This window comes from Etheostoma spectabile, chromosome 20, assembly GCF_008692095.1.
Source record: "Etheostoma spectabile isolate EspeVRDwgs_2016 chromosome 20, UIUC_Espe_1.0, whole genome shotgun sequence".
Classification (NCBI taxonomy): domain Eukaryota; kingdom Metazoa; phylum Chordata; class Actinopteri; order Perciformes; family Percidae; genus Etheostoma; species Etheostoma spectabile.
The window spans coordinates 4632045-4648704 of record NC_045752.1 but is presented as its reverse complement, the minus strand read 5'-3'; the positions used below and the strand labels follow the sequence as shown (position 1 = coordinate 4648704).

The 16660-nt window shown below is 40.6% G+C and overlaps 2 protein-coding genes across 2 annotated transcripts in view; one reads left to right on the top strand and one right to left on the bottom strand.

Annotated features, from left to right (window-relative positions):
* Positions 1 to 2515: 2515 nt before the first annotated feature.
* On the bottom strand, positions 2516 to 9493 carry otomp (otolith matrix protein). The gene is made up of 9 exons (XM_032500092.1): positions 9159 to 9493; positions 8809 to 8945; positions 8476 to 8578; positions 8083 to 8268; positions 6318 to 6492; positions 5378 to 5445; positions 4367 to 4551; positions 3864 to 4035; positions 2516 to 3713 (listed from the first exon to the last, which is right to left on the bottom strand). The coding sequence occupies exons 1-9, from the start codon at positions 9247 to 9249 to the stop codon at positions 3703 to 3705; spliced, it is 1128 nt and encodes a 375-aa protein (XP_032355983.1). The 5' UTR covers positions 9250 to 9493; the 3' UTR covers positions 2516 to 3702.
* Positions 9494 to 11669: 2176 nt separating this feature from the next.
* Positions 11670 to 16660, top strand: part of acvr1l (activin A receptor, type 1 like) — a 10133-nt gene continuing 5142 nt past the window's right edge. Inside the window, exons 1-5 of the mRNA XM_032500091.1 lie at positions 11670 to 11850; positions 12572 to 12655; positions 13866 to 14126; positions 14260 to 14471; positions 15644 to 15743. Coding sequence (XP_032355982.1) covers positions 12583 to 12655; positions 13866 to 14126; positions 14260 to 14471; positions 15644 to 15743 — 646 coding nt within the window. The 5' untranslated portion in view covers positions 11670 to 11850; positions 12572 to 12582. The remainder of the gene's footprint in view (positions 11851 to 12571; positions 12656 to 13865; positions 14127 to 14259; positions 14472 to 15643; positions 15744 to 16660) is intronic.

Below are 16660 nucleotides of genomic sequence, written 5' to 3'. Positions count from 1 at the left end.
TCCCACAATGAGCTTTCCTTAGGATGTGCCATTTCTGAGTCTGTAGCTTTTGAGGAGGAGATACGAGGGGGCAAGATGGAGGCCGGAGGCCGGAGGCCTTGACCAACTGCCCTTTAGGTTGTTTGAAAGCCATGATGTCTCTCTATCATCATAGGGCCAAATTCTCTGGGCGGGCAAAGTAGAGACAGGGGAGGTCACACTGCCCCTTATGACCTCATAAGGGTCAAGGATCCAGCTCGGCCCACCTGAGCTTTCATTTTCTCAAAGGCAGAGCAGGATACCCAGGGCTCGGTTTACACCTATCGTCATTTCTAACCACTGGAGGACCATAGGCAGGCTGAGGGAACTTATATTAATGTTAAAAAAAACTCATAAAGTGACATTTTATGCCATGGGACCTTTAAGGGTTAGTGATCAAGTATTTGCAGCAAGATGTAGGCTACAAAAGTGCTATATATTTAAAATGGGCCATTTCAGGGTGTTATATTACAGTACATTCTACTATTGGACTATTTTAGTCAGTGGTGAAACAAGTGTTCAGATCCTTTACTTAAGCAATACTACACTAAATAATACCGCATCACAAATAAAGGCCTGCATTAAGAAGAAGTACTGAAAGTGTCAACGTTTGAGTACTTTATGCAGAATAGAATTATACTATAATAAGTAGATTGTTATCAGTGATGCATTAAATTATGAGCAGCATCTTACTTGTGTAATCTTTCAATGTGGAGACAATTTTAACTGCTTAAATCTATACCAATGAGTCATATTTTGCAAGTTAATCATTTACTTTGTATGAAAAGTGAATAGTAGGCTAACAATCTATGTCAGATGAATGAAAAATGTATAATATTTCATTTTGAAAAAGTAAGAGTAGTAGAAGTTAAATGGCATAAAGTGTTAATATTTACCGTACCGGTACCAAACATTTTGCTTGCTTACTTACTTACTCATATTTCATAGGATAGCCATATGCTTAGTTAAATCTCAATACACAGCTGCAGTGCAGTGGAAGGGTTGAGGTGCATACAATTAAAATTAATTATTATATTATTATTATTTTTGCTAGTTCATTTAGATTAGGTTATTACAGTACTATCAATTGGGTGGAAGTCTATGGTTTTTTGATCCTCCAGACTTTATCTTATTTCACTTCTGTGATCTGTTTTTCTCCTGTTTATACAAGTGCAAATGTATTAAAGCACTAGTTAATTTCCACCAGTGGTATATCGGCACACTTTCCTCTCTTACAAACCACTCATGGTTGAGAGGGCTGTACTAAGGGCCACATTAGTTGTTTTTTATTTATGCATTACAGCAAAATGAAAAAGAGAAAAGAGAGCTGAGGATTGAGAGTGATTGCAGCACTCTGCTGCAATGCAGTTTTATCTACAGTATCTGCTTGCTGCTAAATGGTACTCCTCCGTCACAGCCACAGACTTCTTCTAAAGGATTAATGTTGTCAATGAGGTGAAGCAGTTCCAGCAGGGCCATTTGGTGCATGCTCAGTAGAGGTCTGTCTCTTTGTGGGGACCACCTATGAAGATTTGGTGTCCCTGATTCACCTGTCTACCTGGGAGGTGCCCCTCTCCACCTGAGTGAGCAACTGAGTCTCTGTGTGCAGGTCTTTGTGTGTGTGTGACCTTCCTTTTTTTCTACTTCTCTACGTCCTAATTCCTTTTCCTTGCCTCGTTCTCCCTTTCTAGCATGCAGCCTATATCTGAGTGAATGTGTGTGTGAGAGAGACAGAAAGACAGAGCGAGAAAAGGGAGTGTGAGATGGACCGAGAAAGATGTTATCGAGCATAATTCATTTCCACACAGATATCATGTAGCTGTTTCAAGATAATTAGAAGTCAGCTCGAAAGGACTAGAGAGGATTATTTCTTTATCATTGTTCATTTAATTGGTTGAAAAAAAGAGAAGGTTTGCAACACTACACACTCAAGCCAGAATGAGTATTTACATAATTTGAAGGCTGTCAAAATGAAAAATAGCAGAAACAACACCACTGGTACAAACCAAAGTTGAATTAGTACAACAGATATGCTTTTCATCCTTTGCAAATGAGGTGAAAAATATTGCTTCTCTCAATAATTGTGGTATCTTTTATTTTGGTTTGAGTTTTTTTTTACCATCAGGAGCCAAGATGTAACGTACTGTAATGTAATGTAATGTAATGATGATGAATTATGACAGGATTTTATTTAAAAAAGAAGACATTGGGTTTCTTTATCAAAACAGAGTCCTGCAAAAGCATGCCATAGCCTTGGCACCTGTTGTATTAGTTCTAACTCGGTGGATGTCTTTCACTACGATGAGGCCAAAAAATACAATTTGGCGAGGAGAACTTCATCCGGTTTATCAGTTTATTGCAGAGCTCTGTGGTGCAAAACGTGAAAATAATAAAGATATAGACTCAACTTAAGCCTAGAGCAGTCCGTACATTTTACAGTACACAATTCTGTAGGTCAATTGGGGCTTTAAACATGCTGATGATCTAACTGGGATTCTTTAATTACCCTTCCTTGAATATCTCAGTCACCATTTCTTCATAGCGTAGTATTCAGTAATACTCTTCTTTGTTAAAATTCTTTGATAATATTACACACTGCACTGACTAATTTCTGCTTGTAACACCATGTCTAGGACATCTTTCTGTTAGTAACCTCTGTCATTGTCAACATCTTGTCATTGGAATCTTAAAGTATAAATGATGAATTGGGAATATTTAAAATACTATATTCCTTTACGTGTTGAAGCAGGACTGACACAGTTGGTACTGGAGAGCCCATTTTGGAAATTTTGGTTGATGCAAATGTTTTTTGATGAGAACAGATGAGAAAATTATTAAAGCTTTAAAAAAAAAAAGAGAGAGAGACTCACTTGGGTCACTGGAGGCAGCCCAAGCCCTAATCCAGTTTCTCCTAACTGTATAGTGTAACAATACACTGTGAGCTGGCATAGTTTGTTCCACCATACCAGACGTGAGAAAGCAGTGAGCCAAAGTCCTAAGCCTATACAAGCCATGGGAAAGCAGCAATCCTACCAACACACTAACACATAAACTTACAGACACACACTTTTTCTCACTTACACACAAACAGTATGCTATGCCAGACTGCCAATTAGGGCAATAATGGCTGTGGAAAAAAAAAGTCTATACTTACACACACACATACACGTACAGTAATTGAGACCTCTAAGCTCAAAGTTAATAGCACCCAGTTGTTCAGTGCCAGAGACAGACCCTGTGGGAGGAAGGGGGGGAGGAGGGGGGGAGGGGAAGGGGGAGTGTATGGGTGATACTGACACTTAGGCTAATGCAACAAGAAGGACACAATTTCTTGAGTGTTTCGTAGAGTTTTTGTATGTATAAATCAATAATGGGGGAGATGTATGGGGTTGGGGTATCTACACTAAAAAAATGTATCAAACCCCTCTTTAAAAAAAATTAAAAAGAGACAGCATCTGTCAAGTGAAGCACTAGGTTGGAGGAGGAGTGGGGGTATAGTGATATAGAAAATGGGTGGGGAAATGCAGGGTGAAAGCAAACACATGACGCAAAGCATTGAAAATGAGAGATGGCAAGATGGAGTGGCAGATGGACACAGATAGCAGCAAGGAGACGCAGAAAGGGAGGACGGACACATAGGTAGGGGATGGACATTGACGCGGTGGATGTCTTCCTCCTGCTCCATCAGCAGAAGCCTGTTGGAGGTAAAGCGCAAAATTAAGAACAGCTGTAGTTGATACAAAGACAAACACAAAGGAAAACACACTCCTCCAGCCACTCGCTTCATCAGCCAATCCACATAAACACACGTTTACACCTAAGCAAAAAGATACCATCACTCTTACCCTCACACTCAAAGGCTTGCAGCATGGTGGTGTAAGTAGGGCCCAGCCAGTAGGTGTAGCTACCCAGAACCCTCTGCAAGTGGTGGGTGGCATCATTGAAGAGCAGATCGGATTCGCCGTAGCCTGCTGAGCTGAACAGACGGAAGCCCTCCGTGGCATTGCCAAACGCATTCTGAAGGAGAGAGAAGCTGCGTGACAGGACTTAATGTATAGGGGCACGGAAGTGCGTCGACATGCTCTGTGTACATGTGTGTGTGTTTTTTCTTGGTTTGTGTGTAGCGTGTAGCCAGGGGATCAGAATAGGACGTATCAGTCATCTGGCCTCTCCCACACACACTCAGTAAAGAAGAAAGATGACAGTTTAGCAGATACCTGAGCTCTGAGAGGTGCTGGTCCCTAAACCAAACACCACAGAGATATGAGACAGAAATAAACACATATGTCTGGAGAATCACACGCACACACACTCACACACGGCTGATGCAACTTCGGTCCGCACCCACCTGTAAACGTTCCAGGTACTTCCAGACACGACACTTGTCCTCCATACGCACCACCACAGCGTTGGTGGGGACAGCTGCCAGGTGGCATCGGTCAAACTCATCCAGACCCGCCTCGGTTCCATCTGGGCACAGCAGCTTCAGGTCCTCCAGCTCCAGATCCAGGGCCCAGGACTCCTGGTTCTTACCTATGCAGCAGAGGAGAGAAGGTGTGTCCGAGTTTGTTAAGTCCAGTCATTTTTCAAAGGAGAAACAACACAATATTCCAAATTACACTAGCTAGCTACAGTACAGCAATACCTGTGATGAGAATGTTGGCTTTATATTTTGAATATTTCACATTTTAATTTTGAGACATTTGGTTGGCCACCTAAGAATTTAAAAAGCACACAAAAAAGCATTAAACCATGCAAATAAAGGCAAAATATAGACCACCTTGAAGCTACCTTCTCCCTTTCTAGACAACAGCACAAAGCTCCTGTGTTTTCTCCGTTAATTGGTCTGACTCGGGACATTTCTGAACCATATGAGAAAGCATGCTTTGTTAAACAGCTAATTTTATAGTGTTTGTGGAGCCAGCGTTAAACTGCTTCTTCTACCAGCAGAATCTGTGTAGCGTGACTGGGATAATGATCACCATTAATTTTGGATGTTGCCCAAAGCGGAGGAGCAGATGCAGCAAACAAAGAATTAGGGCATTTTCTAGCTGGACAAAATGTTTGAACGACCGCCTGTATTGATATCTGTTACTCACTGTTATCTATCTGTCTGTTTGTCGATCTCTGTCTGACAAACACACACCATGTACCATATAAACCGTGCAATCTATTCATTTTATTCTGGATTTCACACGACGCAAAAGAAAATTGTGAAATACTGACATCCTGTGTCTTGACACAGACTAGCACGCTCTCTCTCTGCCGGCCCCAAATAACCTCATCATACATTCAAATTCTAAAATTATATCATTATATAACCAGTGGTGTAGTCTCTAAAATGCACGTTAGCACTCACCGTCCAAATTTTCAAAGATTGTTGTGTGTTTAACAAAGGCCACATCCCCGAGGTTCTCTGCCACACACCTGAAAGAAAAACATGAAACAAACGAATAACCAAATAATCAGACACATTTCATCTATAAATAGATGAACAAGGTGGAAATCAGCACACTTGTGTTTTTGTAACAGCATGACTCTGGAGACCATGAATACATTTCCCATTGCCACCTATTGTTACACTCCAAGATTTATTAACATCAATTTCTTATTCTCATCTCACCGCACCAAAAGGCTGTTTTACTGAGCAAAATAAGACTAAGTAATATATATGTGAATCAAATTATTTCACATGCAGGCACTGAGTGAAAGTCACATTAAATGGTTCTGTTTGCAATGCAGTTCTGTTTGCAATGCAATGAATGTTAGGTCATATTTTATGTCTTCTAACTAAAACACTCACTCAGGTCACTTATTCATCAATGTGTTATTACTATCATCACTGTGTTAGCTTCTTTCCCTAGAACTGATTAACTCAGCAACTAATCAGATCATCAGTGGCATCTCCTAAACTGTGGAACGATCAGCCTCTGCCCATCAGACAGGCCTTTTCACTGGCTGGTTTAAAATTCCTCATTATAAAACCACTTCTTCTCCGTGACCTTTGACAGCTGTTTTCTCATGTTTTATGTCTCTTAATTTGTATTTTATGCCAGTGTGAGTTTGTATTTGATGTCTTTTATTTATTCTTCTGAACAGCACTTTGGTCAACTTTGTTTGTTTTAAAGTGCTCTATAAGATTGAGGGCAGGCTGCTTTAATTACTATGTTGCCTTACTGGATACAGCAGGCTGTACTGGATATAAAGTAGGGTACACAGAGGCAGAAGATGTAACAACTGCTTCACCTCTGGGTGCCATTAGCATATTATTTCCCATGTTATTAGTGTCAGTGTTGTACCTCAGCGCCCCTGCCTCTCCGTAGTGCCTCTCTCTGTGGTTGTTGGCACAGATGTGTCTGTCGTTGTCGTCTCCTATACAGGCCTCGCACAGGTTCTTGGGGTTGTTGCCTCTCGGGTCGTGCTGGGCGTCCTTGACACCCGGCACACAGCTGTAACCGAAGAAATTGCCGACGGCTGGTGAAAAAGACAAATAATTAATTAGAAGAAGTACAGGAAAGGTTAAAGTAGGATCATTCAAACTATAGTCAACGTTGAAGTGATTAATGTAAAATATACAAAATCCTTTTTGAATGTGTTTTTTAAGTTTCAGCTTCTAACTTGTACAGATGTGCCGCTTTGTTTTGTTTATGTAATAGTGTACGGAATATATTTTAGGTTTTGATTGCACCTTGACTATAGGAAATTGTAACTGCAACTTTACACATTTTACATTCAACATTTTATTTTGAAAACAAAATTGGCATCTTTATTGACAATGAAAATACTCTTTGGTTACATTAGTCAGGGTCTTCAAATTTCAATGACAATAATCTGTTGGATTTTTTTTTTAACGATTAATATAATTGGTAATTGTCTTTTAAGATGTTTTTATTTTGTCTTATTTTATAGTGTTGTATCCATAGTGTTAACTAACACTTCAATAACGGTTGTTTTTTTCCCTGCATACTGCCATATAAAGAACATATGATCCAGACTAGAAATTACACTGTAAAGTAGCTGCAAATTTTTAAAAGCAATTTCACATTATTCTGTATATATTTCCATTTTCTTTTTGTCAACGAATAACGGTCCACTACCCTGCAGCCCTCAGCCCCAAACACATTTGTTCCCACTGAGGATGTAAAACTTTAAGAATGGGTTGCAATAAAACTCGAGTAATGTTGCTGTATTACTGTAACATTCAGCTGACCATTTTCGGATGCAGATTAATACATATTTGGTAGCAAGACTCAAAATAAACTACAGTGCTGATGTTTATCATGCTAAAGCAACACTGTGGTTTGACATGTATGTCCTTTAAATAGCTTCTGAACAAGAATGGAGCTTTGTGGCAAAGAGGATTAAGATATATCATCATTTAAATACAAAGGCAGTATTTGTTTAGTGGGATCAAGTCATTGTGGGTTTCATGGGATTTGTTAACAATGAGAAAACTGGGATACATATCGCCAGCTTTCTGCTTAGAAAAATATTCATCTTCTCTATCTTGCTTCCTTCTCCCCCTCTTGAGGAAACAACGATCTTCCGATATGTCTTTCTCTTCATTGTTACACCCCCCCCACACACACATGCACGCATGCATGCACGCACACACGCAAACACACACACACACACACTCACATTTGTAGAGACATGTGCACTGTTCTCTAACTGACTCTTCTCCTCTTACCTCCAGTCTCCTTCATCCCTACACTCGTTCCACATCACTACTTCATCCTTCCTCCTTCTGAACCTCACATATAGCTTCCACACATCAACACACACATATAGACACACACAGACACACAGACACACACTCACACACTCACATTTACAGAGACAGATGCACTGTTCTCGAACTGACTCTTCTCTTCTTACCTCCAGTCTCCTTCGTGCCTGCACTCTTCGTTCCACATCACTACTTCATCCTTCCGCCCTCTGAACCTCTCATACAGCTTCCACACAGCCACACAAACACACACACACACACACACACACACACTTATACATCCCCTCACCTTTCCTGCCTCAATCTGCACCTATTCCCATGCCGCTCTGTCTAACCTTTGGGGAAGTTGCACTGCTCCCCTATGCTGATCTGGGAAGTGTTGACCAGGTAGCCAATAGGAACAGTCCACCCCACTGTGGTGCGTATTCCGGGATGACAGGAGCTACGCTCGTGCATCTCCAGCAGGGAAAGGTCTGAGGAGGAGCGACGTGCCATCGCCACCACGTAGTAGCTAAAACCATCTGGAGGGAGGGTTTGGGAGAAAAAAACAGTGAGTGGGAATAATTTGTCAGATCAGTGGAAGAAAGGGAATAAAGAGTCCACACACCGTGTATGTGGCTGTAGCAAGCTAAAGCTGATTTTATCTTCAGTGACTTACATTAGTTAATCTGCTGAGGCTTCAGTGCTTTCCTTTATTACCTGTTGTAAAGGTCAAACCTGTGACTTACCTACTCCGTTGTGGGACTCTCCTGCAGCCAGCTCGAGGCCATGGCAGAAGCCAGCAGCATAGATGTCATCTGCAAACATGGAGGCAGCATCTGCTGTCCCATTCTGACAAAAACACATTTATTTTGTGAATGTCAAATCACAAAAGGATGCTCGGTTATTCCAAATTGTCTGACAACAAATACAGAAGCTGCTCGTTTTGTTTGTTCCATGCAGCTAAAACATTTCACATGACATGTATTTGGATTTGAGTAATTAATGAAGCTGAAAATAGTCATGGTTAATATACTGCAAACTGGTCAGTCCACTTTCCCACCCTCTTTTTCTTCAGGTACCTTGATTTTGTGTATACAGTCTCTGGTGTTCAGGCCACGGACACATTGCAAACTTCCTCTTATATTCTGAGCTGTGGCATTCCCGGCCAAATCCAGACACTTCTGCTCTTCAGCGTCTGACAACACACACCAGGATACTGAACAAAACAGGGGGAAAGAGTTGCAAATTAAGTAAAAATGAAATGCTACAAGAGAACATATAGTGCACCTGTTTCGTAACAAAACCCCTAACTGCACTTTCTAAATCATGTAAAACATCTCTTGAAACAGGCAGCTAGGTTATAGTTAATGACAAGTCTGTTAAAAAAATGTAATCTACAAATAGTCTTGAAATTGAAATTCTTTTGTACCTGTAGTTTTTTTATTGGAGACACAGCTGACATACAGAAGAGGCAGAAGGAGGAGGAAAGCCACAGGCAGTCTTCTCTCTGGATGCTCCATGTCGGCTCTGGTAGGCAATCTGCTTGGGACAAACTCTCTAATACAACATACTTGAGGAGCAGGTGGATTTCATTGGGGCAAAACGATCTTTCAGCTACTCCCCTCCCTCTCTTGTAACCTGGTCCTGAGACAGAAACAGGGGGTGAAAGGGTAAGGTGGGAGAAAAAGGCAGGTAGGCTGGATGTAGAAAGAAGAAAACATCACATTATTCCTCTATCCCCTCCTCTTAAAAGTCAAAGTCCTCAGTGTATAATCCTTCCTCCATCTCATGATAGCAGTATAGCGTTTCCTCTTCCAATTATCCACTGAGACTTATCCCCAGTGGAGAGGACAGTGTTAGACACACGTAGCCTCGGAACGGTTCAGGTCAGCTGGCACAGAATGTCGACCCAGGGTCTTTGATTAAAAAAGCTTCGGACAATGTGTCTCTGTGCTGGAGCTGTGCTCGTGGAGAATAGATACTGGCTGGGTCTTGCTCCAACTCACTGGAGACCAAAGCCCCAGGTAAGCAAGAACAAACAGCACTGGCTATTGTTCACAGCCACAGGACCCAGTGGAGGGAATACATATCTGCTACTTGATACAATTCTCCTTTTTCTCTCTTTAGACACACGCACACACACACACACACACACACACACACACACACACACACACACACACACACACACACACACACACACACACACACACACACACACACACACACAGGTAAAGTTATTAACTCTTCTCAGGACCTTCTTTTAGTTGCAGTGTTATGCAATGACAGATCTGCATGATTGCTTGGGAGATGAAGGGTCATCTTAGTTTTCATGAAGTTTTTTTAGAGAAGGAGAGCTCTTTTTTTGGGGGGGGGGGGTGGTATCTGATCCTCAGCATGCATGGGTGAAGGGACAAGGAAGCACACAGTTTTTTTGTTTTTTTTAATCAAGCAGTCAAATAGTATACGTAATGAAATACAGTGGGAGCAAAGAGGGGTGTTTAACCACCAAAATCACACTTCTGGTCTCACAATCAATTTTGTTTAGTAGATGAGGACCTTAAAACCAGCCTCACTCCATAAATGTATGCCATTTGCTGACAAATGTTTAAGTTCACAAATGTGCATTAATATCCTATGATATTAGTGTTTGTTCCCCATATGTTTGCCTGCCTGCACTATTAAAAACACTTAAGGAAATCCTGAAATATATTCTTTCTTTCTGTGTTTCCTCTCGTGTAAATCATGTTTTGACAGCGGAAACATAGCGCATAATAATTTGACATATTTTACATACATTCACTGATATGGATTGCTATTTAATCCAAAACGTTTCATACATATCATATGGTCCAGGTTAGTTTTCTGTTGTTAAAAGGATCATGCAAATAGTGACCCTTGACCTCATGTGGTCTGTCACTCAGAATAAACAGGCAGTGGCTCATGTGAAAAAACAAACGTATTGATGATTCATAGAGAATGAGGCATTGATCGAAATTTAGCTAAAACTTCCAACTTTCTGTGTAGTGGTCTCTATGAATGACAGTGACTGCGATGTTAGACAAGGATGTTCTCAAATAAATATAACCAAACAGAAATTCATGTACATTCCACATTTAAGTAAGCATGCAAACGGACAAAAAACAAGAGCGTAGTTAATTAGTGGGAGTAAGTTCACTAATTAAAATGATCAACAAGCACATCATGTTGAGAAACTGACCAATGATATAAGTTTTAACACTATCAGTAGCCTATTCATTGGTAGTTATTAAACTCACGTATGTATTGGGAGACTAATTATTTATCGGCATACTGGGAATTGTTCCTGGATGCCATAATTACTGTCTTGTTTACAAATCCTTGTGGCGCTGTAGCCTACTCTGTAAGTGTTAGATTGCCAAGTGAATGCTCACCCACACAGACTGGACTGTAGGATATTTTTTTAAAGTTAAAATTACAATATACTCCATGGATTCTCCCTAATATTCCCTGAAGCCGATATGGTTGTCTGAGTCAAAGTTTGATAGTCTGATATGTCTGATAGTGGTATTGAAATCCTAGTCATACAACAATGTATCTAAGTATTTAAATAGTGTAGTAGTCATATATTATGTCATTGATAGTGTGAACATTGCTTTACATTATTTAGGTATGAGTGATGAATCTGCACTTTGCATCATTTTTTACTCTCCCTGCACATTAATTATCTTACTACTCTACTATTTTATATTTAACTTGTACAAATAAATGAAACTCAAGGATGAGTACCAACTAACTAGACATAAGCAATAAAGCAAAGTTAATCACCCCTAATGAATTGTCATATAAAGCTCATGAATTGCCTACATGTACTCTAATAAATCACTGATGTTATGGATGTATTATAGACCAGACCCTGCAACCTGTTGGAGGACTCCACTGCCCCACAATGCATCTCGATGATAATGTTTTGGTGACGTCATGCGTAGCTGGAAGGGAAGACAGCCAGTGGGTGGGCTGGGCTGTGGTCCTGCTTTCTGCTTCTTGCATCGCAAACAACGCTAATACTATTATTTAAACCTATTATAGGGATACAAAAAACATTACAAAATGAGTTAGAGGCCGCAATTCGTGTGTGCCAGGTAGGTGGATGTTTTTTATCGCTCTGTTTTAAGGGTCCTCGCCCAGCTGCTAGGCAGCGCCTTGTGCTCTGCAGCTAGCTTAGCTTGCCTGGCTAACAGCAGCAGCGGGCAGCCGTCTGTCTGACTGGCGCCTGCGGACGACCAATAAAACCGCTTTTTAATGGCCTGTAGCTTCAGCAAACAACCAAGCCCTCAGTCCGTGAGGTCTACAGAGGGGAATTGCTCATAGCTTTGCTTGGTTGTACGCTTTACGTCAAAACCAGAGGCTGTGACATTGACATTTAAGGTGTTACCGTGCTAGCGAAGTTTTTATTATTATGCTAACCTTAGTTGTTAAAAATGCTACACTCATCGTTAACTTGCAGAGGAACACCTCCTGTAGAGAAAATGTTACCTTAATGCCATTAGTTATAATGAGGTTGTTAACCAACAACTAACGCACCAAGCACATGAATATACTATGTTAGGGTGAAGACATTTACTTATTTTAACTTAAGTGTAATTTTATCCCAGGTGGTTCTAAATGGCTGCAGTTTATTCCATAATCAGTCATGTTTTTTAAATAAAGATTTGACAAAGACAAACAGAGGACTATTAGCGTTCAGCCATTGTAATTGGTTGCCTCCTTACTGTATGGACCATTAGGCTATTAGAAAACACCTTCTTTTCAAGAGTGTACTCATTTAAACTGTCTCTGGGTCCTCTTTCTTCCCTCTGTCAGTGCACTGAAACATGGGTCGCTGCAGTGTCCACGTCCTTCTGCTGCTCTTGCTGCAGACCCTGCAGACAACAGCCGAGGGCTCAGGTACTGTCCTTCACATTATGTTTTACTGGTTTCCGACTGTGATCTCATCTGCTGTCATTCCTGTGGACTCAAACTCTCATGAGGATCAACTATATGGCTGGCAGCTGTTTATCTTTAGTGAGAACCGTTATAAAAAGGGCAGCCATTACACGTCTCTGTGGTTGAAATGTATAGAGTTCAGTTTTAAGGTTGTTGTTTTTTTTGTTTTTTTTTACCACATAGGTTATACTAGGTACAAGTGTCACAATTCTACCATTTAGTAATGTCCTACTCCAAAGTTCTGGACATGCAAGGTCACAGTTTCCTAGAAAAGCATGGTTAATTTATTCACTTGCAGTTCTGTGTAAGTTGTATTAGGTGGGACGGAGTGTTAAGGCACTTAGGGCTTCTGCTCACTGCCTGCGTGGCGTGAGCGTGTCAGTTGCGTGGCGTGTCCGTTTTTATTTTGCCTCCCGTGTTAACAGGTTAGAGCCTATTTTGCACGTGACACACAAGCGTTTCCAGGCAAAATAGAATACTAAAAGATGTTAATATGTCATTTTGAGCTTTGAAAGTCTCTAGGTTTTGACTTAAATAAAAAAATAATTGATTTTCAAATATTGCACCTGTCAATACAGACTGAAATATTTGGTAGCCTATTTTGCCTTTAATACTGTCGACGCTGCCTTTGCTGTTAACAGATCAGAATATATTTATGTTGAACAGTATAATGCTGCTTGAGCGCAGTACATTTCCACGTCGCTCCCCATATGTCGAACAAGGGCAGCAGCAGCACCGCGTCAGACATGTTTCTGTTGTGCAAAGACATAGAAAACGCCACACTCACGCCATGCAGGCAGTGTGCAGGAGCCCTTAATATAGAAGGCTTCTCCTTGATCTGCTTGGACTTGGATTGTGCCTCATTTGTATGTCACCTTGGACAAAGGCATCTTCAAAATCAATATAAGGTTATTACTTTAATGTGACTACAGACTTAATTTTGGAAGCAGTGTGAGTCCCACCCTACTGGTGACAAAGTGCCTATTGCAGCTTGTCTGTCTTTTAGTTAACAGTTGTGTTTTGCCAGATGGGCATCTTGCGAGTTTGGGCGAGAGGAAGAAACACGTCTTTCTGTGGCTTGCTGCCTTAAATAAGTCAACATTCTTTATGTGTTTCCATGCACTGTGAAACAGCATGAGTTTATGCTGAACTTGTATTATCTCTTCCACAGATGGACAGTTGGCGTGTCTGTGTGATAGCCCAACATGCCTCCAAGCTACCCAGTGCCATGGTACCCGGTGCTTCTCCTCTGTCAAAGTTGGCAAGGGTGGTAGCGGGGTGGTATTTGAGCGTGGCTGCCTGGAGGGGTTGGAGAAAATCAGTTTGATTTGCTCCACAGCTCCATCCTTCCACCATGCCATTTTCTGCTGCTCCCAGGACATGTGTAACGGCAACACCACCAGGAGTTCGCTGATGTCTCTGCTTCCAACAGGTTGATATAATTTTAGCAAGGCAGTGAATTGTCAAATAGACTAATCATGTTCAGTAGGGGACTATAAGATAAACAAAAGGAAATGTTAGTATCTAATCCACACTACATGTTTCTTTTCTACTCTTGCTCACAGCTCCAGAAGGTGAGCCAGTTGGGTATCGAGTGGGGACCTTAGCTCTCTTTGTACTTGGTCCAGTGGTGGTTCTGGCTCTGCTGTCTGCAGTGTCAGTTCTGGCCTGCAGGAGGCTCCATCACGGCCGTCTGCAGAGGCTGCAGGAATTTGACACTGAGCAGGGAGCCATAGACGGCCTCATCACCTCCAATGTGGGAGACAGCACTTTAGCGGTAAGAATTGTTGAATTCTGTTGCGGTTCTTGTTGAAACAATGAAAAGAGTTTGGCAACAAAATAAATAAATAAAGGTTTCATCTCACATATTCTTCTCACTCCCAGCTGTAACAGTATGTGCATTTGTATTGGCAAGGTACTTTTAGGGTATCTACAAATTGTGGTGAAAGATTTTGTTGATCTAAATCAGTGGTTCTCTACCTTTTTGGGACTAGCGTCCCCCTATCCATTATCCAGGTCCCTTAGCACGCCCCCATCAAATAAGATGTAGGCTAATTGCCCCTGAATAGTCCTATTATTGTTATGATCATTATTATTGTTATTAGTCCTATAATTGTTGTTACTATTGTCATCAAAAAATCATTAAAAAAATCATACCATTGAATGAAAAATGTTCGATAGCTATGTTCATATACTTATTAAAGATAAATGATGTTTACATTTAAAATAGACTATAAAGTTCATGACAAGGCCGATTCATAACGCTGCATTACAGAGTTTATCGAAGATGCTACTCTGACGTCCCGTTCCCATGAAGGCAGCACAGAGCTGCACCACACAAAGCCTAAAGCAGGTTTTAATGTTGCAGACCGCTGTTTTTTTAAAGTGTAAACTCGTATTGTTGTGAATCTTTGGTGTAAACTCGCCTTAAAACAAATGCCCCCTAAAGGCATCTTAACACAGTATTGCTTCCAGCGCCCCCGTCATTGTCAGAACTCCCCTTGGGGGTGGTACCAACCCCATTGAGAAACACTGATCTAAATGTGTTGCCTTAAATGGTGCTAAGTTAAAAATTGCTTGTTTCAAATTCACTTTTGACAAGGTTGTATGGTTCTCTATGGATACATTGAATTCATTCAAATATAATAGAAACATGATTTTCTGTGAAAACAATGCCACATTGTTGTATTTTAATTGGCATTCACAAGGTGTATAAAACATTCTAATTAGTGAAACTTGTGGGCACCTTGATTTCAACCCAACATTAAAGTGGTTTGGTCATAACCATTTCCACAATTGTTTTCTGCTGGCTCAGCCTTAATTAGGTCCCACATGTCTTTAGTGCAAGTAAAGGATGTTAAGTAATGCCTACACACTCAAAATCATAACTTATTTTAAATAGGTCATGTTTTCCATCCTAGCTAATCGGATATCCGTGTCTATCTTTAGGAGCTGTTGGACCACCCGTGTACATCAGGCAGTGGTTCAGGTCTTCCCTTCCTCGTCCAGAGAACTGTGGCCAGACAGATCAGCCTGATGGAGTGTGTAGGTACGTAGAACACACTACTGTCCACAGGCCATCTGCAAGTTGGATTCACATCTCTTTGATTGAGAAACTGATTTGATCAAGCCTTCCGCGGGTAATTTATGTCATAAGTAGCAGAAAAGTGCTAAAATATGACATACTAAACATCAACAAATAAACAAATCCACAAGTAGCCTACAGTCCAGATTAGCTTACTTACACAGAATGCTATTTGTTGTCATTAGTGTCAGTTAGAGGGTTTGACAAGATGCTCGTTTATCGAGATCTCGCGAGATTAAAACGTGACGAGATTTCTCGTCGAGGTGAAAAGTTGTCTCGTGAGGCGATGTGATTTCAGCGTGATGGAGCGTGAAATTACTATTGAAGATCCCCCTGCCACTTTAAATCTGCCAGAAACAGTCGACATGCTTATTCTTGAAAAAGACATGACCATATCTTAGGCTTTTCTGTGTAGTTTCTCTCTTTTTCATGCTTGGAAGAAAAATTTTCTTTTTGCACTTGTAGTTTTGAGAGAGCAGTACTTGGTTATTGATACACTTCTGTTTGCATTTAAAGTGTTATTTTTCTGTTATTTACACATTTATTTTATTTATACTGTTATTTTTTTATGTTCGGTTTGTGGAAAGGAGTTAGATTTCTCGGGTGTGAAATTGTACAGGGCAGAAGCCAGTTGGTAGAGTTATACAAACATTTTGCAGTGTTTGCACGTCCTTTACTGCATAATTTCATTAAAATAGTAAAAAAAAAAATTAAATACAATCATCATTAATAGTTGATTTCAAAATGCACCTAAATTGTTTTTCATTTTGTGATTTTTCAGTTGAATAAAAAAACTATTTTCCATCCATATATTTCATCGAGAATTTCTTTAAATTTTTTTTAAAAATCTCATCTCGTCTCGTTCTCGTGAACCCAATCTC

Coding starts and splice junctions, on each gene's coding strand:
- otomp (XM_032500092.1), bottom strand. CDS start 9,249: ATGGAGCATCCAGAGAGAAGACTGCCTGTGGCTTTCCTCCTCCTTCTG. Junction 8,579..8,808: donor ACTGTATACACAAAATCAAG/GTACCTGAAGAA, acceptor TGTTTTTGTCAG/AATGGGACAGCAGATGCTGC. Junction 8,269..8,475: donor AGAGTCCCACAACGGAGTAG/GTAAGTCACAGG, acceptor CCCTCCCTCCAG/ATGGTTTTAGCTACTACGTG.